The following is a 23,775-nucleotide window of genomic DNA, read 5'->3' as shown; positions in this document are numbered from 1 at the left end:
ATTTTGTCTTGGCCTATAAAAGGGTGTGTACGTAGGGTTTTGAAACAAAGGGGGGGCTCTCTCGGTTTTAGAAAAAGGAAATTCAGAAAAGAAAAGAAAAAGAGAAGAAGGTCTCATGCAGAAAGTATAGAGGGGGCTTCTCTCGGTTTCGAAAACGACTTCTTTGCCGTCCGCCCGCCCCGTCTTCTACTGCCGGACGTCGCCCCGTGCCTCGCTATGCCAACCAGATCTGCCGCGCCTCCGCGGTCACCTGAGCCGAATTTGCACCTCTACCCGATCCACAGAAGCTTGCCCTGCTGATCGCGACCTCGTCCGTCGTTGCCACGCATCCGAGCCCCTACTCGGCGTCTCCGAGCATCGCCGCTCAGCCGCATTGGAACACCTATCGCCACGACGACGCTTCACGCCCGCTGCTGCGTTCGCGATCCGCCCGCAACCCGCGCTGGTCCGAGATCTGCCGTCTTGCCCCACCGCGCCTCCTTCGCGAGCAACCCGCGACGCCGGCCTAGACGTTTGCGACTCCCCCGACGCCGCTCCGCCTTGCTCGCCACTCGCCCGCGATTGCCCAGCAGATCTCTCCTTCGCTCGCTGTCCGTGAAGCCCGATGCCGACGGATTTGAGACCCTTGCAACAGCCGCGACCCGAACGCCTTTGCTTCGCCTTACCGTCGCCAATCTGCGGCACTGAAGTCCCGCGTACCCGCTCGCCTCTCGCTCGACGCCCAGCCGACGCCGTGCCGCTGTCCACGCCGCATCCCAACGCCGCCGGAGCCACACCGTCGCTGCTCTCGTCTCCCGGCAGCCCGGCAGCGCATCTCACGCTCCGAGCGAACGCACGCCACAAAGAACCGCCCCTCCGCCTTGCTCCACCTTTGCCCGAGCCGAGTTGGAGCAGTCATCGTTCAGCCGCACCGGTGATTCACCTCGCCGGAGCCCCGAACGCCGGCAATCCAAACTCCCTACTTGGTGTTGACGAATTGGCTACCCCTCCATTTTCCATAGGTTGTTTATTTTTCTTTTATTTCTTTTATTTTACTTTACTTTTAGTTAGCTTTATTATTATTGTTTAAGTTTGAATATTGTGAGTTGACTTTTAGGGTATGAATATTGTAAGCATTACTCGCAGGAGTTATCCCTAAAATTATTGTAATTATTAATCTGACCCGTAAGATGTCGGGTCATTTTTTAATTATATTAATTCTTGGGGTTTATTGATAGTATTTTAAGTGTTGAATCAATATAACTATTAATTTGATTCATAAGAATTCGAATCAGATTTTTAGTTATTTTGATTTTTTTTTGTCGTGATAATTAGGGTTAAGATAATCGTTAATTTGACCTGTGAGACAACAAGTTATTTTTTCGATTATTTTAATCCTTTATTTGATTGAATATCTTGATTGTTTAGATTCAATGTTTAGTTGATAATTGCTTGTTTTTTAAAACCACTAAAAAATCTAGAAAAATATTTGAATTATGATTCAGTTTGTTTTGGAATATTTCTTGTTATCTTGCATATCTAGAATAGGGATTTTATTCCGAATTTAGAAAGATATAAAAAAAAAGAATGCATTCATTTAGGTTGTTAGTTTTAACATTATTTGAATTACATGAAAACACAAAAAATCATCATGCATATATCATGTTGAATTAGGGCATTCTTTGCACGTAATTGCATGTCGATTGCATGTTTATCAATTATAGGTAGATAATCTCTCCTAGATAAATTGCATGTTTTGTTAAGAAAAATAAAAATGTCAATGTCATATAGAATTAAGTCCATGAAATGCATGTCATTTTAGTGATTATTGTTAGGTTCATTTCTAATTAGAAATTGCCCGTCATTAGATTAGGTCATTTAATAAATGTCGCGTGACATATAGCTCGCATATTAAATTGTATGTCGCATGTCATTTTAGTTTAAATAATTTTGTATGTCATTGCATCGCATTGCATGTCATTAGAATTAGGTCATTTAGATTGCATTTAATTATTGCATTTCTTCATGTCATATAGTCTAGGACGTGCCGCCATGTCATATTAGATTATTAGCATGCATCGCATGATTTTCATTAAATAAAGTGGAAACAAAAATTGAAATTGCGTGTTGATTAGAAATCATATCTAAGGCTACTGATGTGAATTCTGATTTAACAATGCAGATGCTTTCGTTGCTTTTAGGTATGTTTTGTAATATTTAATTGCTTTCTTGAGTGTTAAATTGGTGGTATGCGCACATGTATGATCACCTCACATGTTAGGAAGTTAAATTCAATTCAATTCAATTGCCAAACATTTTTTTGAAAATGAAATAAAAAGGTACCAAAAGGGCACTAGGATAGTCTGGTGTAACCAAGTCCCCGAACTCATAAATCTCTGGTTCGTAGGAGTAAAGTAAATCTCCCGTTACTTTACTTGGATTTCTAATCGACCCACCAAAAATAGATTAGTGGCGACTCCTGATTGAACATCATTTGCATGTTAAAAATTCAAACCTAAGTCGCGAATTGGTATGGGCTTAGGAGAGCCCGAGCTAAGCTTAAAGACTTAGTAATCCATTAACCTAATTTTAGGTGGTGAACCCGAAAAAGTCAGGTCGCGACAATAGACCTAGGTTTGGTTTTTGATGATTTTGTCTAATCAAAACATCTTCAAAAATTCTGAAAAAAATTAGATGTCATGCTCAAGACAATTTTCATAAATCTCGTGAAGAAAGTTTTTCCAGATTCTGCTCATAGAAATCAGTATGAAAACAATAATATAGAAAATCAAAACAAAGTCAGAACTTCAAATCTACCTATAACTACTGCAGAATCGACTGATTTCGGAGGTATTTTTTGATGACCAAATGACATTTTTTCAGGATGCGTGACTTATCAAATTGAAGCTCAGGAAGTCTATTTTTTACACATAGAAGGGTTCGAGGTCAGAAAAGTTCATATAGTACCTCGTCTCAACCAAAACAATAAGCATACAATAGAAGCACGGAATTGCATATTAATACTACCCACATTCAAACAAACTCAAGTCTATCTTCAATGAACATCAATCTTCAGTAGATCATTCAATCACATCATCAATCTTAGATTTAAGCATATTATATAAATCTAAACTTGAATACTAGCCCCGATTAGTTACGTTGCTTACCTTATCGGATTCAAGGTTAAAACATCTAGCTTTTGCATTTTCCTTCAAAACAAAGCGTGATCGGAAAAAATCAACGTCACCAGAACGTGATCGAAACTTTGAGGGATGGATCGGATCGCCTACGGATTGGCTAGGGACCAGTTGGACCGCCAGTTCACCTTGGATAGAACTAGTCCTAATTGAATCAGCCTTGGACGCGTTGGAATAGAACAGACTAGCAGAGTTAATCTGGTGGTTGAGCTGCCAATCCCCAACCATGGTGAGGCTAGGTATGAAGTTGGGGAGAGATCGGTGTGGCTCACGCCGTCAATCTAGGTCGATGGACTGACTCGGTAGCCATTTTCTTCAACTCGCAGAACAAGCGACTGGCTCAAGCCGATCAATCGACTGCTGGAGGAGGCACCGGTCACTAGAAGATTGAGGATGAGGAAAAGACCGTCGAGGGGCTAGGTGGCGATTGGCAGATCGACGACGTGAGGCCAACGAGCGATGGACTGGCGAGGGGCTAGTTTGGGAGAAAGAAAAAGAGTGGGAAGAGAGGGGGAGAGAGAGGTTTTCTGTTTTTGAAAGAGAAAGTATTCTGCAAATGAGGGCCCCCTTGCATTTTGGAGGAAAAAACCTTTTATACTAAGGCCTAATCGTTGAATCTTGACCATTGGTTTAATCCGATGATCAAAACTTTGATTTAATGGCCAAATTAAGTCCATTAAAGGCTAAGCCCACTCAAAACATGTCCTATGACTGATCGGATGGCTTTGATTTGCAAAACTTGAGGTTCAAAACAAGAATCGTAATTAGAGCCTAATTACGGGTAAGATCGTAAATTTACAAAATTCAAGGGCCATTTTGCAAAATATGGAAAATGGAAAGGCATGAGGACAAAATACGCACGATGAGGGGTTGGGAACTGGCTGCTGGTGACCTAGAACTGGTTGGCCAAGGGCCGAATTAGCCTGCCTCGTCGGCGACCAATTGGACCGATCGAACCGGTTCATGCCGGTACTTAGCTGGGCAATTCTTGTGGGCTCAAAATTTATAGAAAAGAAAATTTATCCAATATGAGGAGAAATTATCTGATTTTAATCAAATTAAACCAGTTAAACCCCTTAAATGCAATCTATGGGTTTTTTTTATTAACCTAATCGAATGATTATTGTGAAAAATGATGCATCTAGGCCATGGGTACATTTAATTGAACCTATAAGCCAAAATGGGCAATTTTTGCAACTCTTCGCTCGAAATCACGAATTAATTGAAATTGAATTCAATTAATACTTTGTGGTAAACATATTCAACTAATTACTCATGCTTATGATAACCTATTACATTCAAATTGACTTTGAATTGAATTTGCAAGACTTAAGCCAAAAATAGATTTATGAAATTAGACCTTAATCTTGAATGAATGGATCCACTTGAATATCTTCAATTGAAGCTCAATAATCCGGTTTTCCTATATTCAAAAGAGCAAAATTCCTCAAATTGGGAAATTCTCAACTAAATTTCTCAAAATGGACTTCGGATTTAAACTTATATCAAGAAAATGAGTGGAATACAAATGTCTATTCGCAACTCATGAATGATCGATTCGGATCCCTTAATTAGGGCTCAAAATGGCAACTCGCCCTTTAATTTGACAATTCCCAAAATTGAGTGAAGGAATGGATTAGAAATAGTCCCTAAAACGAATGTCGTAAAAGAAGCTACACCTAATTATGACTAAAATTATTTTATTTATTTTTTTGGTCAATTTCAAACCTAAAACCAAAAAAAAAAAAAAATGTAAAATAAGGTTCTTAATCGAATTTTGCAAAATTTTCGACACAAAATTCAAATTGACACTAAAAAAATTATTTTGTGGATATATATATATATATATATATATATCTTTTTTTTTTTAGTCAAAGGTTTGATAAAAAGTCAAAACTTTAATTGACTTTTCCTAAAAAGTTTATTTTGAGTCAAGACTTTGAAATTTTTGAAAATTGACTTTGCTAAAGTGAAGTTAAAACCATTTGACATCTTTTTAAGCAAAAAGTCAACTTTTGACTCGGGGTTGACTTTTGGTAAAAGAGGTAACTAAAAAGTCCACAAAAAGTCAATCTTTTGACTTTTCAGATTTTTCTTGGAAGTAACTAGGAAATCACTTAAAAGTGACAGTGCAAAAGGAAAATAAAAATAAAAATAAAGAATGACACTATTTAGCCCATTCGTCTTGATCGAAAACCTTAATTTTGATTTTTTTTTCATTTTTTTGACGCGTCGACTAAAAATCAAGTATCAACAGGCCTCACCTATGATTGGTGTGACATCCAGAATTTCGGGTCCTAATTTTGACTGGATAATAGGGCCGCTTTTGTTCGGTTGAAACCAAGGATTGTGAATTCAGGATACAAGTGGGTTATACTGATAAGAAAAAGTACCAATTTGATCGATGAAATATTGAATGAAACTATAGGGGTTAAATTGATTTGATTCAAGTGGGATTAAGGTTCAATTTGGAAGGAAACCCTAGCAAAATTCGTATGCCCATAAACCCAACTCTTTAGCCTACCTAAATACTTCTAGAAGGGGGCATGTTTGTCAAAAATTGAAGAGTGGGAGACAGCTGGTGGTGGCCATGTGTGGCTGACCTAAGAGAGAGAGAGAGTGAGAGAAAAGAAAGGGAAATTGAGTTTTTCTTCCTCCCCTCTCTCCTCCTTCGTCGACCGAACTCCTCCCCCATCTTTTTCTTTTTCTTCAAAACTCCATGGGAGCCGAAGACCAGCGAAGACTAAGCTGCAGTCGCTGCCTTCCGCCGTCGTCGTTGCACGCCCGCAAGCACCGGAGCTGCTCGCGCACCCGAGCTCGCCGCCGTGCTGCCGTCCGCGCATCTCCGCCCCCTCTCCCTCCTCTGGTTCGAACGAAGCAGAAACAGAGACAGCAGCTTTCCGTCGTTACTCCACACCGCCTCACGCCGCAAGCCGTCCTCGCCGGCGCATCACCCGCTCCACCGCTCCGTCGTTCATCTCCGCCTCTCCCTCACCCATTCCAGCCGCCGTCGGCACCTCCGTCTTCCCCTCCGTTCGGCTGCTCGGGGTTCCGGATCTGGGGAGGACACCGGAGTTGGGGTAGCGATTGGCGTTGCTTGGACCGGAGCCGCCGCACCGCCGCCCGCGCGACGCCGTGCGCTCCACCGCTTCTCCGCTCAGCTCGGTCTCCCTCTCGCCCGCTCGCTTCCAGAGCTGCTGTCCAACCCCTGTTCCGCCTCTGTTCAGCTCCATTTTGGCCAGTACAAGCCACGGTTTAGCCACCTCCGGCCACCGTGCACCGCCACTTCGACCCGTCGGAGTCCCCTCGCCCTCCACCGGCCTTGTCTAGCTCGAATCAGCCCCGGATCCACCCCTTCCAGCAGCGATCGGTGAGTGCAGAAAATGGGTATCGCAGAGGGTTTTGGCCCATTTTGGCCGCCTTCCCGAGCCCGGATGCTCGGCCCGCTTTGAGGAAAGTCGATCCTCGCGTCGAGCCCGTCGTTTTGAGTGAGTTTTACTCACTAAAGCTTTCTTAGTACGCTAATTATACTTAAAGGTTGATTAGTGTTAATTAAGTGTAATTAGGTTGTTAGATTAGAATTGATTAGTGATTATTAGTTAATTGCTTTGCATATTAGTTGTATGATTAGTGTAATTAGATAGAGAATTGCCTGTAGTATTTATTGGATGCTTCTTGGGATTTTTCCCGTCTCTTATCGGGTGTTAATTAAGCAATTCGGGCCTAGGTAGTATTTTTAGGAATTAAATATTAATTTTCGAAATTAATTATTTAATTATTTATTTCCGGAAATTCAACTGGGATGGCCAGTGACCGGGATTTTATGCTAATGATCATGGCGCAGTCCGTTTATTTAATTGAGCTTTATATTGTGCTAAATTGAATTTATTGTATTTATTTATTTAATTTTCGAAATTAATTATTTAATTATTTATTTTCCGGAAATTCAACTGGGATGGCCGGTGACCGGAATTTCGTGCTGATTGTCGTGGAGCAGTCCGTTTATTTATTTGAGCTTTAATTCGTGTCGAATTAATTTAATGGTGCATTTTTACGTATGTTATTAAATAATGCAATTTTGGCATTGTGATTGAGAATTGGTCGGATATCGGTTGTTAGTATCGAAAGTGAGTTGGTAAATCACCTTGAGGATGCACGTGGCCCAGTGAATTGGAAAGTTACTCGGGAAAGACACGTGGCTCGGTGATTAGATATGTCATCTTGGCGAAAAGGTAGCCTTAGAGAATGCACGTGGCTCGGAGACTCGGTATGTCTTCCTGGAGAATGCACGTGGCTCGGTGACATAATATGACATCTTGAGAGGGTCGGGTGGGACCGTAAAGCCACTAAATCCAAGGAATTGCTTGATGTGGGATGAATGACCTAGAAATGATTCGACTGGCTTGTAATCGACTAGGTCATTGATCGATGATTCGATCCGAGAGTGTCTTGATGTGATTCATTGCCTTGGTTTGATGTGTTGAATTGAATGATTGAAGGGAGATGATCGTGAGTGGTCTTCCTGATGTGAAATCAACTAAGTCGATTAGATCGATGCTTCGATCTGTGATGTGATTGCTTTTGTGCCTATTTAATCGGTACTAATATGCAGGTGGAATCTGAGGCTAAGGTAAGTCCTCTGACTCATGTTGTGCATAGGCAACCCTAAGGTGTATTAGTTTACTAATCGGGTCTTAGGAAGTAGAACTTGCCGAGACGTGGTCTCGGTGGTTATTGAATAACCATTTCGGGACCTGGATGAGGAGCGTAAGGAGCATGAATCGATGAGGAGATCCCCGTTGATGAACCCAAAGAGGAGTACGTGGAGGAGGACCCCGAGTATGACATCGAGTACGACCCGAATGAGGACCGAAATCCTATCCTGTCTTGTTAGACCTTGTTTGCATGTAAAAAGATGTAGTTGTGAATTTTCAGAAAGAAAAATGTATGGCCTGCTTTTCTATCCCATTGCTTTATTGTCTGGGGAATTATAACTGCTTCCGCATGTGCATATATAAATGAAAGGGTCAGCGATACATAGTACTGGGATATCGCATTTTTTAAATCGACCAAAAGTAAGGGATGTGTGCGTGCCTGAGGGTCGGGGCGTGACATCCCCTTTTTGTGGTATCAGAGCAATGGTTAGGTGTTGGAGTGATAAGGTGCGATGACCTATGGGATAGTAGTAGGAAAGGCCTTTAAATTCATGACTGGTGCATGTCTTTGATAGCTAATTGGTAGAATTGTTTATCGGTTGTGAATTGCTTACTTTTAATTATTGTGGATTCGGAAGGCAGAGTGTTGACTCTGGCTAGCTCGAGTGTAAGAGTGCCATCGCAGGTTGGTACTAGTGTAGTAGCATTGATTGATCCTAAGTCCGATAAGATTGATTTGATGCAAGTGTCTCTTAGGATTTGGATGAGCCAGTAAGATCTGAATCAAGTTGTTGCTGTTGCTATCTTGCTGAGGTTTAACCTGGAAGGATGATCAGGGAATATATTTCGATATTTGAGTCCAGATTCAGCGAAGCAGATTTGGAATTCGGTTAGGGGAAAAGACTGATGTTGAGGGAAGAATATTCTATTCCACCCAATAGGAGGGGTGGCATAGGCAGGTCAGCCTTTAGATTAATGGAACATGTTGTTCTATGGATGATGGTATGAATTAGTCTCGTGTATTTTGAGGACAGGATATTGTGGTAAGTGTCTCCAGTACGTACAGTGATTTATGGTGTATCCGCATAAGAAGATGGAATCTTGACAATAGTTACTGCTGTCACTGTTGGTAGAACAGGTCAGAAGAAGTGCGCCATAGAATGCACTGTGGAATTTCTGGAATAGGTCTCTGGTACAAGAAATAGTGCATCCTAGCACTTGGCAAGAGGTAGAAGACTCACCAGATAGGTGTCGAAATTGTGGAAGAAAACATGGATGAATTCAGTGTCCAGGTATGGTGAGAAGAACAAAAATGGAATCAACCTAGCATTAGACAGAGGAAGAATGTTCTGGGTAAAATTCTATCAGAGTATCGTAGTAGAGTTTTGATGAAGTTTGGGGAACTTCAGTTTATTGAAATAAGTGGAAGAAAGGGGGGAATCACTAGTTATTGTTGTTTGAATGGATAGAACCGAAGGTACGAATGTGAAGATTGATGAATGAGGAATTCATACATATTAATGCATCGCTTTAAGGAACATCAGTTTTGTGGAAAGAGAAATGAAGATGGTTCATTGTAATCATGCATCAACCATTGTCAACTTAATTGGGTGACTTGTTATAAAGAGTGTTGATGTCTTCAAGGATCGACTTGAGGACAGGTTATCTTCAGTTAAGAACCAAGAAGGAGGTTATACTGAAGACAACACTTCGCACTCGATTTAGCCCTCGTGAGAATAATGTAAAGCCATTTGATTTGACGAACGCTTCAGCCGTTGTCATAGACTTGACAAACCGAGTATTCAAAGAATATCTAGATTAATGGTGATCGTGTGGTGTAGTGACATTCTAGGGTGTTCATTAAGTGATGAGGATCACGAGAGCCCCTAAGAATGGTCATGTGATTACAGGTTAAGGAATCTTCATGGACCCAGCCTAGATTGAATCAGTTATTTATGGACTGAGACCGACATCAATGTCAGAGATCAGAAGCTGTGGGGATTGGACAGATTATTACATAAGGTTTGTGAAAGAATTTTCAGCATCAGTACCATCGTGGGCTTGATCTCTTAAGAAAGAAGAGAAATTCATCAGCATAGACAAGTACGAGGATAGTTTCCAAAGCTTAAATAAGAACTGACTATCGTACTTGTGCTAAACTTTTCATTTGGCTCTGGAAAGCACGGAATCTTTAGTGATGTGTCTTGTAGAGGATGGGTATGCATTGATACAACATGAGAAGATTGTTGCATCACCGTTCCGCCAGTTGAGACCCAATAAGTGGAATACGAAGCGATGTCGTGAACCAGAATTTTGGCAGAACTATAATAGTGATATCGGGTATCACCTTGGAGGATTGAAATGAGTCATTAATGTGTTGAGCCGAGAGTCTTCAATTGTGCATAGACTGGTTAAAGTATAGACTTTACTTGAAAAGACTTCCAAGCTTGGTTTTCAAATTTGAGGTAGGCTACCTTTTGAATTTTTATAGCCACCCTCAAGATTGAACCAAATGTTCAAGTTAGAATCGGCGCCTAGTTGGCAGACAAAGATGTTCAGAAGATCTTATAAGAGGATACTGGTAAGAAGGAATCTGACTTTAAGATTTATGAGAATGGAAAGTTCAGGTTCCATGAGTGATTGAATACCCTTGACAGTGTAGCACTCAGGGAAAAGATCTTGTCGGAAGTTCACTATAGTATTGCAGTTTTGACCAGATGGTGCAAGTAAATCAGAATCGGCATCAGCTAGATTAGTAAGCTGATATGAAGATAGATATTGATGAGCAGGTTGCAAGTGTCAGAAGTGTCAGTAAGTGGAAGCTCGGTAATGTGAATCGGGAGAATTTTTACCATCACTTGAGAGTCCCAAGTGGAAATGGAAATATATCACAATGGAACATTGTGATAGTTTTACTAAGGATTCAGGGGATTACTGATACCATTTGAGAATAGTGGTCGATCGATAGATGGAGTTGATCCACTTTGGTACAGTACGAATAGATCTTGTTTTGAGTGTGTAACATCCAGATTTCGAGCTCTGATTTCGATTAGATAAATTGGGCATTTCATCGACGCGATTACAGTGTTTTTCTCTGAGTTGGCCACTCACGAGATAACTAGACTAGCTGGGTAGGCTATTAAGAACTTTAAGGCAGATAGACTGAGAATTCGACCATGAATCGACTTCTTGACCGTGCTCATCTTTAGAGGTCATTACGGCACAGTTAAAAATCGAATTAAGATCGGAGATAGGTTGGCTCGACTGAGATAAGTGACCAATCGTGGGTGACCCCACTAAATTGGAAAACTCTCGTCGGCACGGCACTAATTTGACTTTACTGTCGGTTTGGTACCCTGTGTCCGTATTTGAATTTGAGATTTTCACGACAATCAAGAGTCGCCAATGTGTCGAGTGGGTTTATTGTGGCTCGAAGAAAATCGACCACGGGTCATTTGTCCTAAAAAGCTCTGAACACTACCCAGTAGCCTAGGTTACAGTAAAAGCGTGTCGGAGTGAAATTAACCGCCAATCTAAGTTCGATTTTAGAAATTAAAGATTCTATCTTATCAGAGTGAGTATACCGAAGTGTGTGTGCATCAGATAATTCGCAGGCATGGAGTGCCAGGGATGAATTATATTTTGAATCTAGATCAGAGATTATAAGTTTGGCAGAGTTTTCAGAGGGTTCTTTCTTAAGCAGTGTTATAGAAGAGGGTACAGAATTTCAGTGGTGAAAAGAAAGTGAAGAAGATTTCAAGCCAAAGTCAGTACAGTAGTCAGTGATTGCAGTTGCCAAGATCAGTGCCAGAGTTATATTAGATCTTGACCAGAGGTTCCCAGTTTCAGCGGGTCAGTCAGATAGTTTCCTTTTAATCAGTGCAGAGCAAAGTGTACAGGATTTCAGTCGGTTGGGATGAGATCAGAAATCAGAAAATCGCAAGTCCAAAGTCAGCTCAGAAATCGGTGTTTACAGTTGTCAGATCAATGTCAGAGTAAAGACTACTCAGAACTGTCAGAAAGCTTGAATCGTTGAGGTTCGAAGGTTCATTAGGGAGTCGAGAAGAAGAGATCAGATGTGAATGATGGAGTGTCATATATGAGAAGCACAGTTCAGTTGTTGGTTCAGAAAGAGCAGAGTTTGTGTACCAAGATGATCTACTTAGTCAAAGTGGTCAGACAACACCACAAGACCGAAGGATTAGCGTGGAAAAAGAGAGACTCGATGAGACGACAATAATCTCACCTTTCGTTTAAGGATTGATAAAGGTTTAAATTTCGAGGACGAAATTTTTATAAGAGGGGAAGAGTTGTGACATCCAGAATTTCAGGTCCTAATTTCGACTTGGATAATAGGGCCGCTTTTGTTCGGTTGAAACCAAGGATTGTGAATCGGGATACAAGTGGGCTATACTGATAAGAAAAAGTACCAATTTGATCGATGAAATATTGAATGAAATTATAGGGGTCAAATTGATTTGATTCAAGTGGGATTAAGGTTCAATTTGGAAAGAAACCCTAGCAAAATTCGTATGCCCATAAACCCAACTCTTTAGCCTACCTAAATGCTTCTAGAAGGGGCATGTTTGTCAAAAATTGAAGAGTGGGAGACAGAGGGTGGTGGCCATGTGTGGCTGACCTAAGAGAGAGAGAGAGTGAGAGAAAAGAAAGGGAAATTGAGTTTTTCTTCCTCCCCTCTCTCCTCCTTCGTCGACCGAACTCCTCCCCCATCTTCTTCTTTTTCTTCAAAACTCCATGGGAACCGAAGACCAGCGAAGACTGAGCTGCAGTCGCTGCCTTCCGCACCCGAGCTCGTCGTTGCACGCCCGCAAGCACCGGAGCTGCTCGCGCACCCGAGCTCGCCGCCGTGCTTTGCCGTTCGCGCATCTCCGCCCCCTCTCCCTCCTCTGGTTCGAACGAAGCAGAAACAGAGATAGCAGCTTGCCGTCGTTACTCCACACCGCCTCACGCCGCAAGCTGTCCTCGCCGGCGCATCACCCGCTCCGCCGCTCCGTCGTTCATCTCCGCCTCTCCCTCACCCATTCCAGCCGCCGTCGGCACCTCTGTCTTCCCCTCCGTTCGCTGCTCGGGGTTCCAAATCTGGGAGGACACCGGAGTTGGGGTAGTAGCTGACGTTGTTGGACCGGAGCTGCCGCACCGCCGCCCGCGCGACGCCATGTGCTCCGCCGCTGCTCCGCTCAGCTCGATCTCCCTCTCGCCCAGCTCGCTGTTCCAGAGCTGCTGTCCAACCCCTATTCCGCCTCTGTTCAGCTCCATTTTGGCTAGTACAAGCCACAATTCAGCCACCTCCGGCCACCGTGCGCCGCCACTTCGACCCGTCGGAGTCCCCTCGCCCTCCACCGGCCTTGTCTAGCTCAAATCAGCCCCGGATCCACCCCTTCCAGCAGCGATCAGTGAGTGCAGAAAATGGGTATCGTAGAGGGTTTTGGCCCGTTTTGGCTGCCTTCCCGAGCCCGGATGCTCGGCCCGCTTTGAGGAAAGTCGATCCTCGCGTCGAGCCCGTCGTTTTGAGTGAGTTTTACTCACTAAAGCCTTCTTAGTGCGCTAATTATACTTAAAGGTTGATTAGTGTTAATTAAGTGTAATTAGGTTGTTAGATTAGAATTGATTAGTGATTATTAGTTAATTGCTTTGCATATTAGTTGTATGATTAGTGTAATTAGATAGAGAATTGCCTGTAGTATTTATTGGATGCTTCTTGGGATTTTTCCGTCCCTTATCGAGTGTTAATTAAGCAATTCGGGCCTAGGTAGTATTTTTAGGAATTAAATATTAATTTTCGAAATTAATTATTTAATTATTTATTTCCCGGAAATTCAACTGGGATGGCCAGTGACCGGGATTTTATGCTAATGATCATGGCGCAGTCCGTTTATTTAATTGAGCTTTATATTGTGCTAAATTAAATTAAATGTATTTATTTATTTAACTTTCAAAATTAATTATTTAATTATTTATTTTCCGGAAATTCAACCGGGATGGCCAGTGACCGGAATTTCGTGCTGATTGTCGTGGAGCAGTTCGTTTATTTATTTGAGCTTTAATTCGTGTCGAATTAATTTAATGGTGCATTTTTACGTATGTTATTAAATAATGCAATTTTGGCATTGTGATTGAGAATTGGTCGGATATTGGTTGTTAGTATCGAAAGTGAGTTGGTAAATCACCTTGAGGATGCACGTGGCCCATGAATTGGAAAGTTACTCGGGAAAGACACGTGGCTCGGTGATTAGATATGTCATCTTGGCGAAAAGGTAGCCTTAGAGAATGCACGTGGCTCGGAGACTCGGTATGTCTTCCTGGAGAATGCACGTGGCTCGGAGACTCGGTATGTCTTCCTGGAGAATGCACGTGGCTCGGTGACATAGTATGACATCTTGAGAGGGTCGGGTGGGACCGTAAAGCCAGTAGTTCTTGAGAGGGTCGTGTGGGACCGTAAAGCCACTAGTTCTCGAGAGGGTCGGGTGGGACCGTAAAGCCACTAGTTCTCAAGAGGGTCGGGTGGGACCATAAAGCCACTAAATCCAAGGAATTGCTTGATGTGGGATGAATGACCTAGAAATGATTCGACTGGCTTGTAATCGACTAGGTCTATTGATCGATGATTCGATCTGAGAGTGTCTTGATGTGATTCATTGCCTTGGTTTGATGTGTTGAATTGAATGATTGAAGGGAGATGATCGTGAGTGGTCTTCCTGATGTGAAATCGACTAAGTCGATTAGATCGATGCTTCGATCTGTGATGTGATTGCTTTTGTGCCTATTTAATCGGTACTAATATGCAGGTGGAATCTGAGGCTAAGGTAAGTCCTCTGACTCATGTTGTGCATAGGCAACCCTAAGGTGTATTAGTTTACTAATCGGGTCTTAGGAAGTAGAACTTGCTGAGACGTGGTCTCATTGGTTATTGAATAACCATTTCAGGACCTGGATGAGGAGCCTAAGGAGCATGAATCTGATGAGGAGATCCATGTTGATGAACCCAAAGAGGAGTACGTGGAGGAGGACCCCGAGTATGACATCGAGTACGACCCGGATGAGGACCGAAATCCTATCCTGTCTTGTCAGACCTTGTTTGCATGTAAAAAGATGTAGTTGTGAATTTTCAGAAAGAAAAATGTATGGCCTGCTTTTCTATCCCATTGCTTTATTGTCTGGGGAATTATAACTGCTTCCGCATGTGCATATATAAATGAAATGGTCGGCGATACATAGTCCTGGGATATCGCATTTTTAAATCGACCAAAAGTAAGGGATGTGTGCGTGCCTGAGGGTCGGGGCGTGACAATTGGCAAGGCCAATCTTGAACTAGGCAAAGGTCAATCCTAAGCTAAACGGTGAATGGTCAGGGTCACACGCATCTTTTCTTGAACGTGGTGCTAGGTCCTCGTTGAAGGGTCCACCCCCACCACCGCCACCTCCACCCAATAAATTATGTAGGATCGCGTTGCCATGGTGGTGGCCTACGTGTGGAGGGAGGACAAGTTGATGTCTTAACAGAGGTCATCCATGGATCTCAAGGAAGATGACGGAGGATCGATGGAAGTTGGAGATGATGGCGAGAGCAATAGTGAAGAAGAAGAAGAAGAAGATGAGTGTGTGGAGGAGGAGCTTGATTTGAGTGAGGATGAGGAGGGTGATCTCTTGTTCTTGTTGATGTAATCTTTGGAAAACCATTGGAATTTGCCCCAGTGGCCCCTCTTCCAACATGGAAGGGGGAGGTGAGAGGTTCGAATCCCCACATTCTTAGGGGGGTTGGGGTGGTGACAATTTAGTTTCAGGTGTGGGTTTCAACTCCCACGCCCTGCAAGGAAGCAATGCAAAAATTTGAGAGTGAGAGTTAGAGTAGGAATAAAGTAGGAAAAAAAAAATCTTCGTCCGGAAGACCATGAGTCGACCCCATTTTTGGCAACGTTTTAGACTTTCCCGAGAGAGAGAGAGAGATTTGTCAAGAAGTCTACGAGTGGCCCACATCCGGGCAAGGCCTAGGGGCCACTAGCGAGGGCTTCACGATCTCGCCTAGTGGCAAGCAACCCTTGCTAGAGTCTCATTGGCCACTGTGGGAAAAGAAGCCAAGGAGGAAGAAAAGAAAAAAAGAAAGGAAAAAAAAAAAAAAAAAAAATTTAATAAAAATTTTTAAAATATAAAATATTATTAAAAAATTGCCACGTCAATATTAAGTAGACAACGGCTACAGCCCAACATCTACGTCAACACTGGCCAGCTAGCCAAAACTAAATGGATTGACTAAATTAGTATAATTGTAAAAGATTTAGGATTGAATTAGCATGATTACAATAAATTTAAGATTTTTTTGGTAATTCTCTCAATTTTAATCTCAGAGTATTATTAGTATTTTGAGGATCACAACACAACTTTATTTTTGATAAAAAAAAATTATAGATCAATGCATTTACCTGATGAACAATCATTTCACGTGGTAATTTGTTTATTTCACTATTTTTAACTAGACATAGGAGCAATGATTAAGGGAAAGGAATCTCTTGAAGGTGGAGATAGAGATTCTTAAATTTTGTTCATGATCAACAATTGTATTTTGGTACATACATTCAAGCATTTACAATTCATGTAATGGTATCTTCTAGACTATTTTCTAGGGAAGCTTTTTGTATGTATATGTTTCTTAATGTTATCCTGATGCATATGACCACTATCCAAGCAATTATAGCAGGCAAGAATATTTCCATCTATGCACCAATAACGGGTGCTTTATAAACTTGGGGCCAGCTAGCATTCAGTTGAGGCCATCCAACTCAAACTTAGTTTCTCATTTCTAATTTCTAATTTCTAATTTATAAGATAACAAAGTCATCTCGACCAAAACGAGAAGGGACAAGCACTAGCTGTAGGAGATAATATGGCTTACGCAGATGTTGGAAGAAGATAATGTTGTTGACGCAGATGTCAATGGCTTTAGAAGCTCTAAACTCTTATTCTATGCCCAACCCATCATTCAAATTCATGGATGATTTTGTTCATCCTTGTCCCAAGGAATTTTGGACCGAACAAAGCAGTCCAAAATGGACTCCATCACCCTTGCTCTCTGCCTCATCAATCACCACTTCCGCCGTGGCAATTCATTATTCTCTTGTAGTTGTGCCATGGCCTTCGCTCAAGCACAAGTGAGACTCACGACATGTAAGAAAATGCTTTGAAGAAGACAAGGCCGCAAAGGGAGTCGTGACTCAAGAGAGATCAATCGAGCTTCTTTAAAGTCGTCGGAAAAAAAAAAAAAGATAAAGGGAAATCCGGACGATGAAGACTTTTTTCTTTTTTCTTTTGATCTGGTCCTATCTTAGCTACGCGCAGGTTGCAAAGCCCTGCTTCTTCATTCATGCGTGCTCACCCCAGCCCCGAGGAGGTGAGGAATCGAATTCCTCATCTCCTCCTTTCCAAGTGGGGAAGGGTGGCCGGGGCAACCTTAGTAGTTCAAAGAATGAAGACTTGAATCAGATAGAAGTTTGATACAAAACCCTCATAGCAGTCCTTTGAGTTCTTGATTTGGGTTTTTCCTATTTATTAACTGACTTTGTGTTTACTAAGTGATACATCAAATGCACTTATAACCCGCCACGTCAACCGTCGCCTCATTTTTTATCCCACAAGGTAGTACATTTTTAATAACACTAATATCATTAAAATATTAGGTTGTATCAGAGATCAAATGGCTAAAAAAAATTCAAGAACTAGTACTCCATGATCAAAATTCACTTCACTCACAAAAATCACTACCGAACCGGTTTTCCAAGAATACAGCATCATCAGTCGTGGAAGGTATCAATCAAATGCACCCCGTGACATGAAGCAAGCTTGCTCTCTCATATTTTCGTGTTGATCAGGCCAGATAAATATTTATTTTCATAGTGAGAATTTTCAGATTTATTAACTGAGCAATAGAAGTCTTTGCACTGAAATCTCGCAAAGGAAATTCTAAGAGCTATCATCAAATTTAGGTTTAGCACGTTGCTCTTCATAATATCAAAAAAAAAAAAAAAAGTTGGAAACTATATATCATGCTTTTTGATTGAAATTTTTTAGCCATGATTTTCTGAAATGGTCGCATAGAGCAATTCTCTTGGCACGTCAGTAGGCTAATGGCAAACCTTGTATCAATACGGAATTTCGAATTGGAATTGAGGGAGCAGATATGTAACCAGTTCTTCTACGGACAAAAATGCAAAAGGATAAAGGATAAACCGATTTTAAAACTTGTTCAATTAGTTCAGATAAAAAGTACCGTAATTCTGTCAAATTTAAATTACGGGATATGCTGATATCTTATTTTTTAATATGTTTTGAGTGCACAGTGGTGTTGATGTAGTGCGAAATGGATGCCGCATCAGAAAATAGGTTAAAAAATTGGACATCAAAGGTAACAAAAATCCAGAAATGAATAAAAAAAACAAAAAAGGCCAAAATTACTTTAAGAAAATGGAACCAGAGGGAGGGATGGTCGGGTTTCACCAGGCGGTGCTACTATCGGACTTCGCCGTTAATTTTCAAAGGAGGCAAATTTTATTGTTCGCTTCTTTTGGATCTAACGTGACAGAATAATAAAATTTTGTTATACAAAGGCGAAGGAGCAAATGTGACGAATGGTTCGCGGAAAAATAGATGTCACCTTAACCTAACCTTTTAGTGGCACTAACCATGTTAAAACTCTATGCTTGTGCTCATTCATTTGTTTGCCACTTTGCAGCGAAATGATGATTTGACTACTCTTAAATTAATAGTACATTAGTTTGACTCGAATCCCTTGCTTTGTTGGTAACTTGCTAAAACAGCAGGTCTGTGTTTGGTAAGTTCTAATTTCATCATGAAAATTATCAAAAAAAGTCATAAACATATTACACTTGTGTCAATTATTTTCTAAATTATTTAATTTGATCAATTTGATAATTAACTTTTTGACGAATTGTCAATTCAATCCTAAATATTTAGTTGTGTCGATTTAATCCTAAATCTCTTGACAGTTTGGCTGCGTTTGGATTCGACTTTTCCAAGTGACTTTAGGCTTCCAAAGCCCTTTGGGCTAAAAATGGGTGTTTGGCAAAAAAATTTGCAAGTATCTTTAGCTCAAAACTTGCCTTTTGAAGGCTGAAAGCCCAAGGCGAGTACCCCTGCCTTGGGCATTTCAGCTTTCTCGATAGCTGAGATCACTTTGTGCATATTTTTTTTTTCCAAAATTATCCTTACGAACTTTTTGTTTTTCCATTTTTTGCCCTTGTGAGGAGCACTGTTCATCTTCTCCGTCGAGGGTGGCTCCGGCGGCAGCTGCTTGGGTCGCGCGACCACCGGCGGTCACGCGACATCCGGCGAGGTCGCACGACCCGAGCGCGGCCCTCGCCGAGGTCGCGTGACCTCGGGCGAGGGTTGCGTAGCCTCGGCGACAGCCGATCGGGGTCGCGCGACCCGGGCGCGACCGTCGCCGAGGTCCCCTGACCTCGGCGCGGCCCTCGCCGAGGTCCCCCGACCTCGGGCGAGGGTTGCGTAGCCTCCCGACGACCAATCGGGGTTCTCGGAGGTCGAGGCGGCGTCGCGTGACGCGCGCGACCTCCCCGGCCCAGATCCGGGGTCGCTGGAGGTCGCGACGGCGTCGCCGACCCAGATCTGGGGTCGCCGGAGGTCGCGACGGTGTCGCGCGACCTCGCCGGCCCAGATCCGAGGTCGCGACGGCGTCGTGCGACCTCGCCGGCCCCAGATCCGGGGTCGCCGGAGGTCGCGACAGCGTCGCGCGACCTTGCCGGTCCAGATCATGGGTCGCCGAAGGTCGCCGAGGTCGCCGCCGGCCGCCGGATGCCGCCTGCCCTTGCTGGTTTTCATTTTTTTATTTTTTTTATTTTTCTTTTGATATTTTTTTTTTCACAAAAGTCCTTTGTCCCCCAAACACCATTTTGCTCAAAGATACTTCACAAAGAGCTTTTAAATTACAATTTACCAAACACAATTTGCGTTTTGGAAAACACATTCAACTCAAAGGCCTTTGCATTTTCCCAAAGACTTTCCCCAAAAGTCTTTCCAAACACACCCTTTGTCAATTTAGTAATAAACCTTCCATTTATGCCAATTTCATTAAGGTTTCAGATTAAATTGGCAATTCATAAAAAAAGTTTAGGATTAAATTATCACAATCGAAAGGTTTACGATTGAATTGGCAAATTTTCAAAAGATTTATGACTAAATTGTCTAAACTCAAAAACTTAGAATTGAATTAGCATAAATACAATAAATTAAGTACTTTTTTGGTAATCTTCCCGATTTCATCGGGAAGATGTATTTGCAATGGCAAACAAATAAATAAGTTGATAACTTATTTTTGGTACATGGATAATTTACATACTTGGTCTTTAACTTACTTCCTCAAAGAAGTTACAACTCATTGGTAAATTACTAATTTCACCAGTAAGTTATCAACTTCAATTGCAAGATTTTAGTGGCAAATTTGATAACTTACTATTGAATGGTAAGTTCTTTACATGGCCAGTAGCTTACCATTTACATGGCCAGTAGCTTACCACCTTAAAAGTGGGCTTGCATTGGTAATTTAAGTTATTTCTTTCTCTGTTTCGATACTAACTTGAAATGGGAAAAGTACATAAAAAAAAAGAAGAAGAAGAAGTCATAAACCTATTGTGTTAGTACCAATTTAGTCTTCAAGTTTTTAATTGAACCAATTTAGTCATATACTTTTTCATATTGATACTAATTCAATCCATCCAACCAATTTCCAAAATTGCTAATGTGGGTGTTAGCCGTCCTATGTGGCACAACCGATACTAAGATGGACAATTTTCTAATTTTTAAAATATTTTTATGATTTTTATGATTTTTATGATTTTTCTTTTCTTTCCTTTCTTTGTTCCCCCAATCGTGGGCCGACGAGGTTGCTAGCCAACCCTCCCAGGCCTCCTCCATGCCCTTGTTGGGCACAAGCGAGGGTTCAGCGGCAATTGCTTGTGGTAGCCAAGGGCCACAACGCCCTTGCCTGTGGCCGGTGATGGTCAGCCGAAGACCTCGTCGACCCCAAAGTTTAAAAAAAGGGAAAAAAGAAAAGAATAAATGAAACATTTAAAAATTTTAGAAAATTGTCCACGTGGGCGATTGGCGTTCGCATCAGTAGTTTCTGATTTAAATTGGCCCAATGGACTGAATTGGTACTAATGTAAAATATTTAGGACTAAATTGATCCAATGCAATAGATTTGAGACTTTTTTTTGTACTTTTCCCAACTTGAATTATAAGATTTTATAAGAAATAGCAAAAAAAATTTAGCAACTTGATAACTTACTACCAAATTGGCTTTCATAAATTCCTCAAATTATTGGTAACATACTTCAGTAAAATTATGCCCACGTTGTAAGTTACTTAATTCAATAATAATTGACTAATTGCGTTTTTTTATTAATAGCAAATTCCTCCTTGTATTGGTAATTAACTAGTATGTAGGCAGACCTATGTAGATAAATTGCTAATCTCACCGGTAAGTTTAATCTTAAGTGGTAAACTTCTACATAACAAGTAGATAATTTACAATCCAATTGAAATTGGAAAATTCCCTTTGGTGATCACTTGCTACCTTGAAAAATGCAACAATGTCAATAAGTTATTAATGCCATTGGAAAATTACTATGTTCCCCATTCAGTTTTTGTTTTGAGCGGTAAATCTATTAAAAAGTTGGTAGCTTATTGTTGCATTTCACGTTCCTAAGTTGCTAACTTGTTGGTAAATTACTTTGAGCTAACATGACCAATAATTGGGTACTTAATCCCCGTATGAACTTTCTCTTATACTATGTTTAGATTTTCCTATAAGCTGTAATCCACCATCTTAGTATTAATCAAAGAAGCATTTTCGACCAAAAAAAAAAATGACCAATAAGTTGCCAGCTATATAATTTTACCAATGGGATTTAAAATTGACTAGCCATATGAGAAAAATTACCATGCTTGGAACATTGATCCTTTTTTGGCAAACAGAAAATTGGACTCGTCCTTCTCCCACTCCAGGGGCCAAAAGTAAAGAGAAGCTCGTGTGCTTCACGAACTTTTCATAAGATTCTATTATCATTTGCGAGGGTACTTTATATAGTTTGACTGTTGAGGATTTGATTTTATAATCTAGATAACCCGACAAACGGTAGCCAGCAGGTGCGATGATGATAACATGATCTCCGCACTTCAGTTAAAAGGGGTCACTTCTCAGGACTATTATTACAAGAATACGCTAATGCCACTGAGATCAGTAAATGAGATGCTGCTAAGCATGTTGTGCAGAATATGACATTTATCAATGAGATCATGATTCAATTGACAAGGAAATATGAAAAACAAACACACTTGCTATGAATGTTGCGTGCCAAGTCACCATCTATTCAGTTTCATATATTTGAATATGAGACGAGAGACTGAACCGAACGCCATCTATTACTCCAACCACTGTCCCGGGGTATAAGGAAACACATGCCACCCCGAATTTGTTTCACTGCCTTACTGATCGTTCTCTAAAGAGCTGCAAGCCAACATACACTACACTCACCTCTTCCCATTTAATTTGTTTCACTGTCACTGCTTCCGGTTCCTTGCAAAATGGGAAACATGTTTAAGTATCCTATTGAGGTGTCTTCCTCTGAATCAGAGTCCTCATAGAATGAAGCTGGGTCCACTAATTGATTCTCTTCCAGCGCAACCTTTAAATCATCCTCTAATCGCCGGCATCTTAGCATATATCCCAACTTTTTCATGGTTCCACCCAATAGTGTAACTGTAAGACTAAATCTTAAATAATTATCCTCAAATTGACTAAAATCAACTGCTCCTTGCAACAATCCCCACAACATATTTGGTTTGAGACATTGAATCCACATATGATCTGAATCATATGAATTGAGAGTTCCTTCTAGCACATTCCGCCTTTGGCCATTAACATGTGGCACGATTTTGAAAGATATTTCCTTGTTTCCATCTTCCACACCGAAAACAACACAGAGAACCAATTCAAGGAACTTGTCAAAAAAGTCCTGTGAAGCCATGAAAGATATAGTACCATCTTCAACAAGGACAAACCCTTTTGGCATCTCTCGTCCAGGCAGAACATTTCGGCAAAGAGGATGAATTCGGGAATAGCGAAGCTTCTGTAATATGAATAAAGTGTTAGAAGTACCCAAATTTGTAATTAGTTCAAGAAGAAGAGTTTGATTTTGAGCATATTCATAAGGGAGAAATACCAAAAAGTTATAAACTTATTGCAATTGTGATATTTAGTCCTAATTTTTTTTAGCCATTTGAGTCCTAAACTTTTACAATTATATCAGTTCATTTGATTAGTTTTGGCCGGCTGGCGCTATATGGATGTCAACTATCCTACGTGGCATAATCATTGTTGATATGGACAATTTTTAATAATATTTTAATAATTTTTAGAATTATTGTTTTATTTTTCTCTTCTTTTTTTCTTTCTATTCCCTTTTTTCCCCTTCCCTCCATCTTCATCCTCTAGCTAGTTGTCAGAACTCAGCAATTGGCCAAAGTTGAGGGCCAATGAGTCGGCCTTGCAGGCTATAAACAATGGTGAGCCTCGCCCGCCCCTAATGAGATTGGCCAAAATTAGCCAAATGGATTGAATTTGCACAAATGTAAAATGTTTAGGACTCAATTAGAAAAAAAAAAAAAAGGTTTATGATTGAATTATCACAATTGCAATATGTTTAAAACTATTTTTTTTTTTTTTTTTGTAATTTTCCCTATTCCCGGTAACGCAACCAAAGCTAGACTTCAATAAAATTAGACACATTGATCCTTGCTTACGTTGGAAATCATTCCCTTGCAAACATTAGCCATCCCTAATATTAGATTGAACCACTCTAAAAGTAGCTCATGCAATACGAGTGTACTATAGACGAAGT

General features: G+C 41.1%; 1 protein-coding gene across 1 annotated transcript; it reads right to left on the bottom strand.

Moving 5' to 3' along the window:
• Window positions 1-246: 246 nt before the first annotated feature.
• Window positions 247-6,409, bottom strand: LOC120287109 (paraneoplastic antigen Ma6E-like). Its single transcript, XM_039299796.1, has 3 exons — window positions 6,131-6,409; window positions 5,988-6,039; window positions 247-869 (listed from the first exon to the last, which is right to left on the bottom strand). Exons 1-3 carry the CDS (start codon window positions 6,407-6,409, stop codon window positions 247-249), a joined length of 954 nt encoding a protein of 317 aa, XP_039155730.1.
• Window positions 6,410-23,775: the final 17,366 nt, after the last annotated feature.

Source organism: Eucalyptus grandis, chromosome 8, assembly GCF_016545825.1.
Source record: "Eucalyptus grandis isolate ANBG69807.140 chromosome 8, ASM1654582v1, whole genome shotgun sequence".
Taxonomy (NCBI): Eukaryota; Viridiplantae; Streptophyta; class Magnoliopsida; order Myrtales; family Myrtaceae; genus Eucalyptus; species Eucalyptus grandis.
The sequence above is the reverse complement of the archived record's forward strand: the minus strand, read 5'-3'. Positions and strand labels throughout refer to the sequence as shown.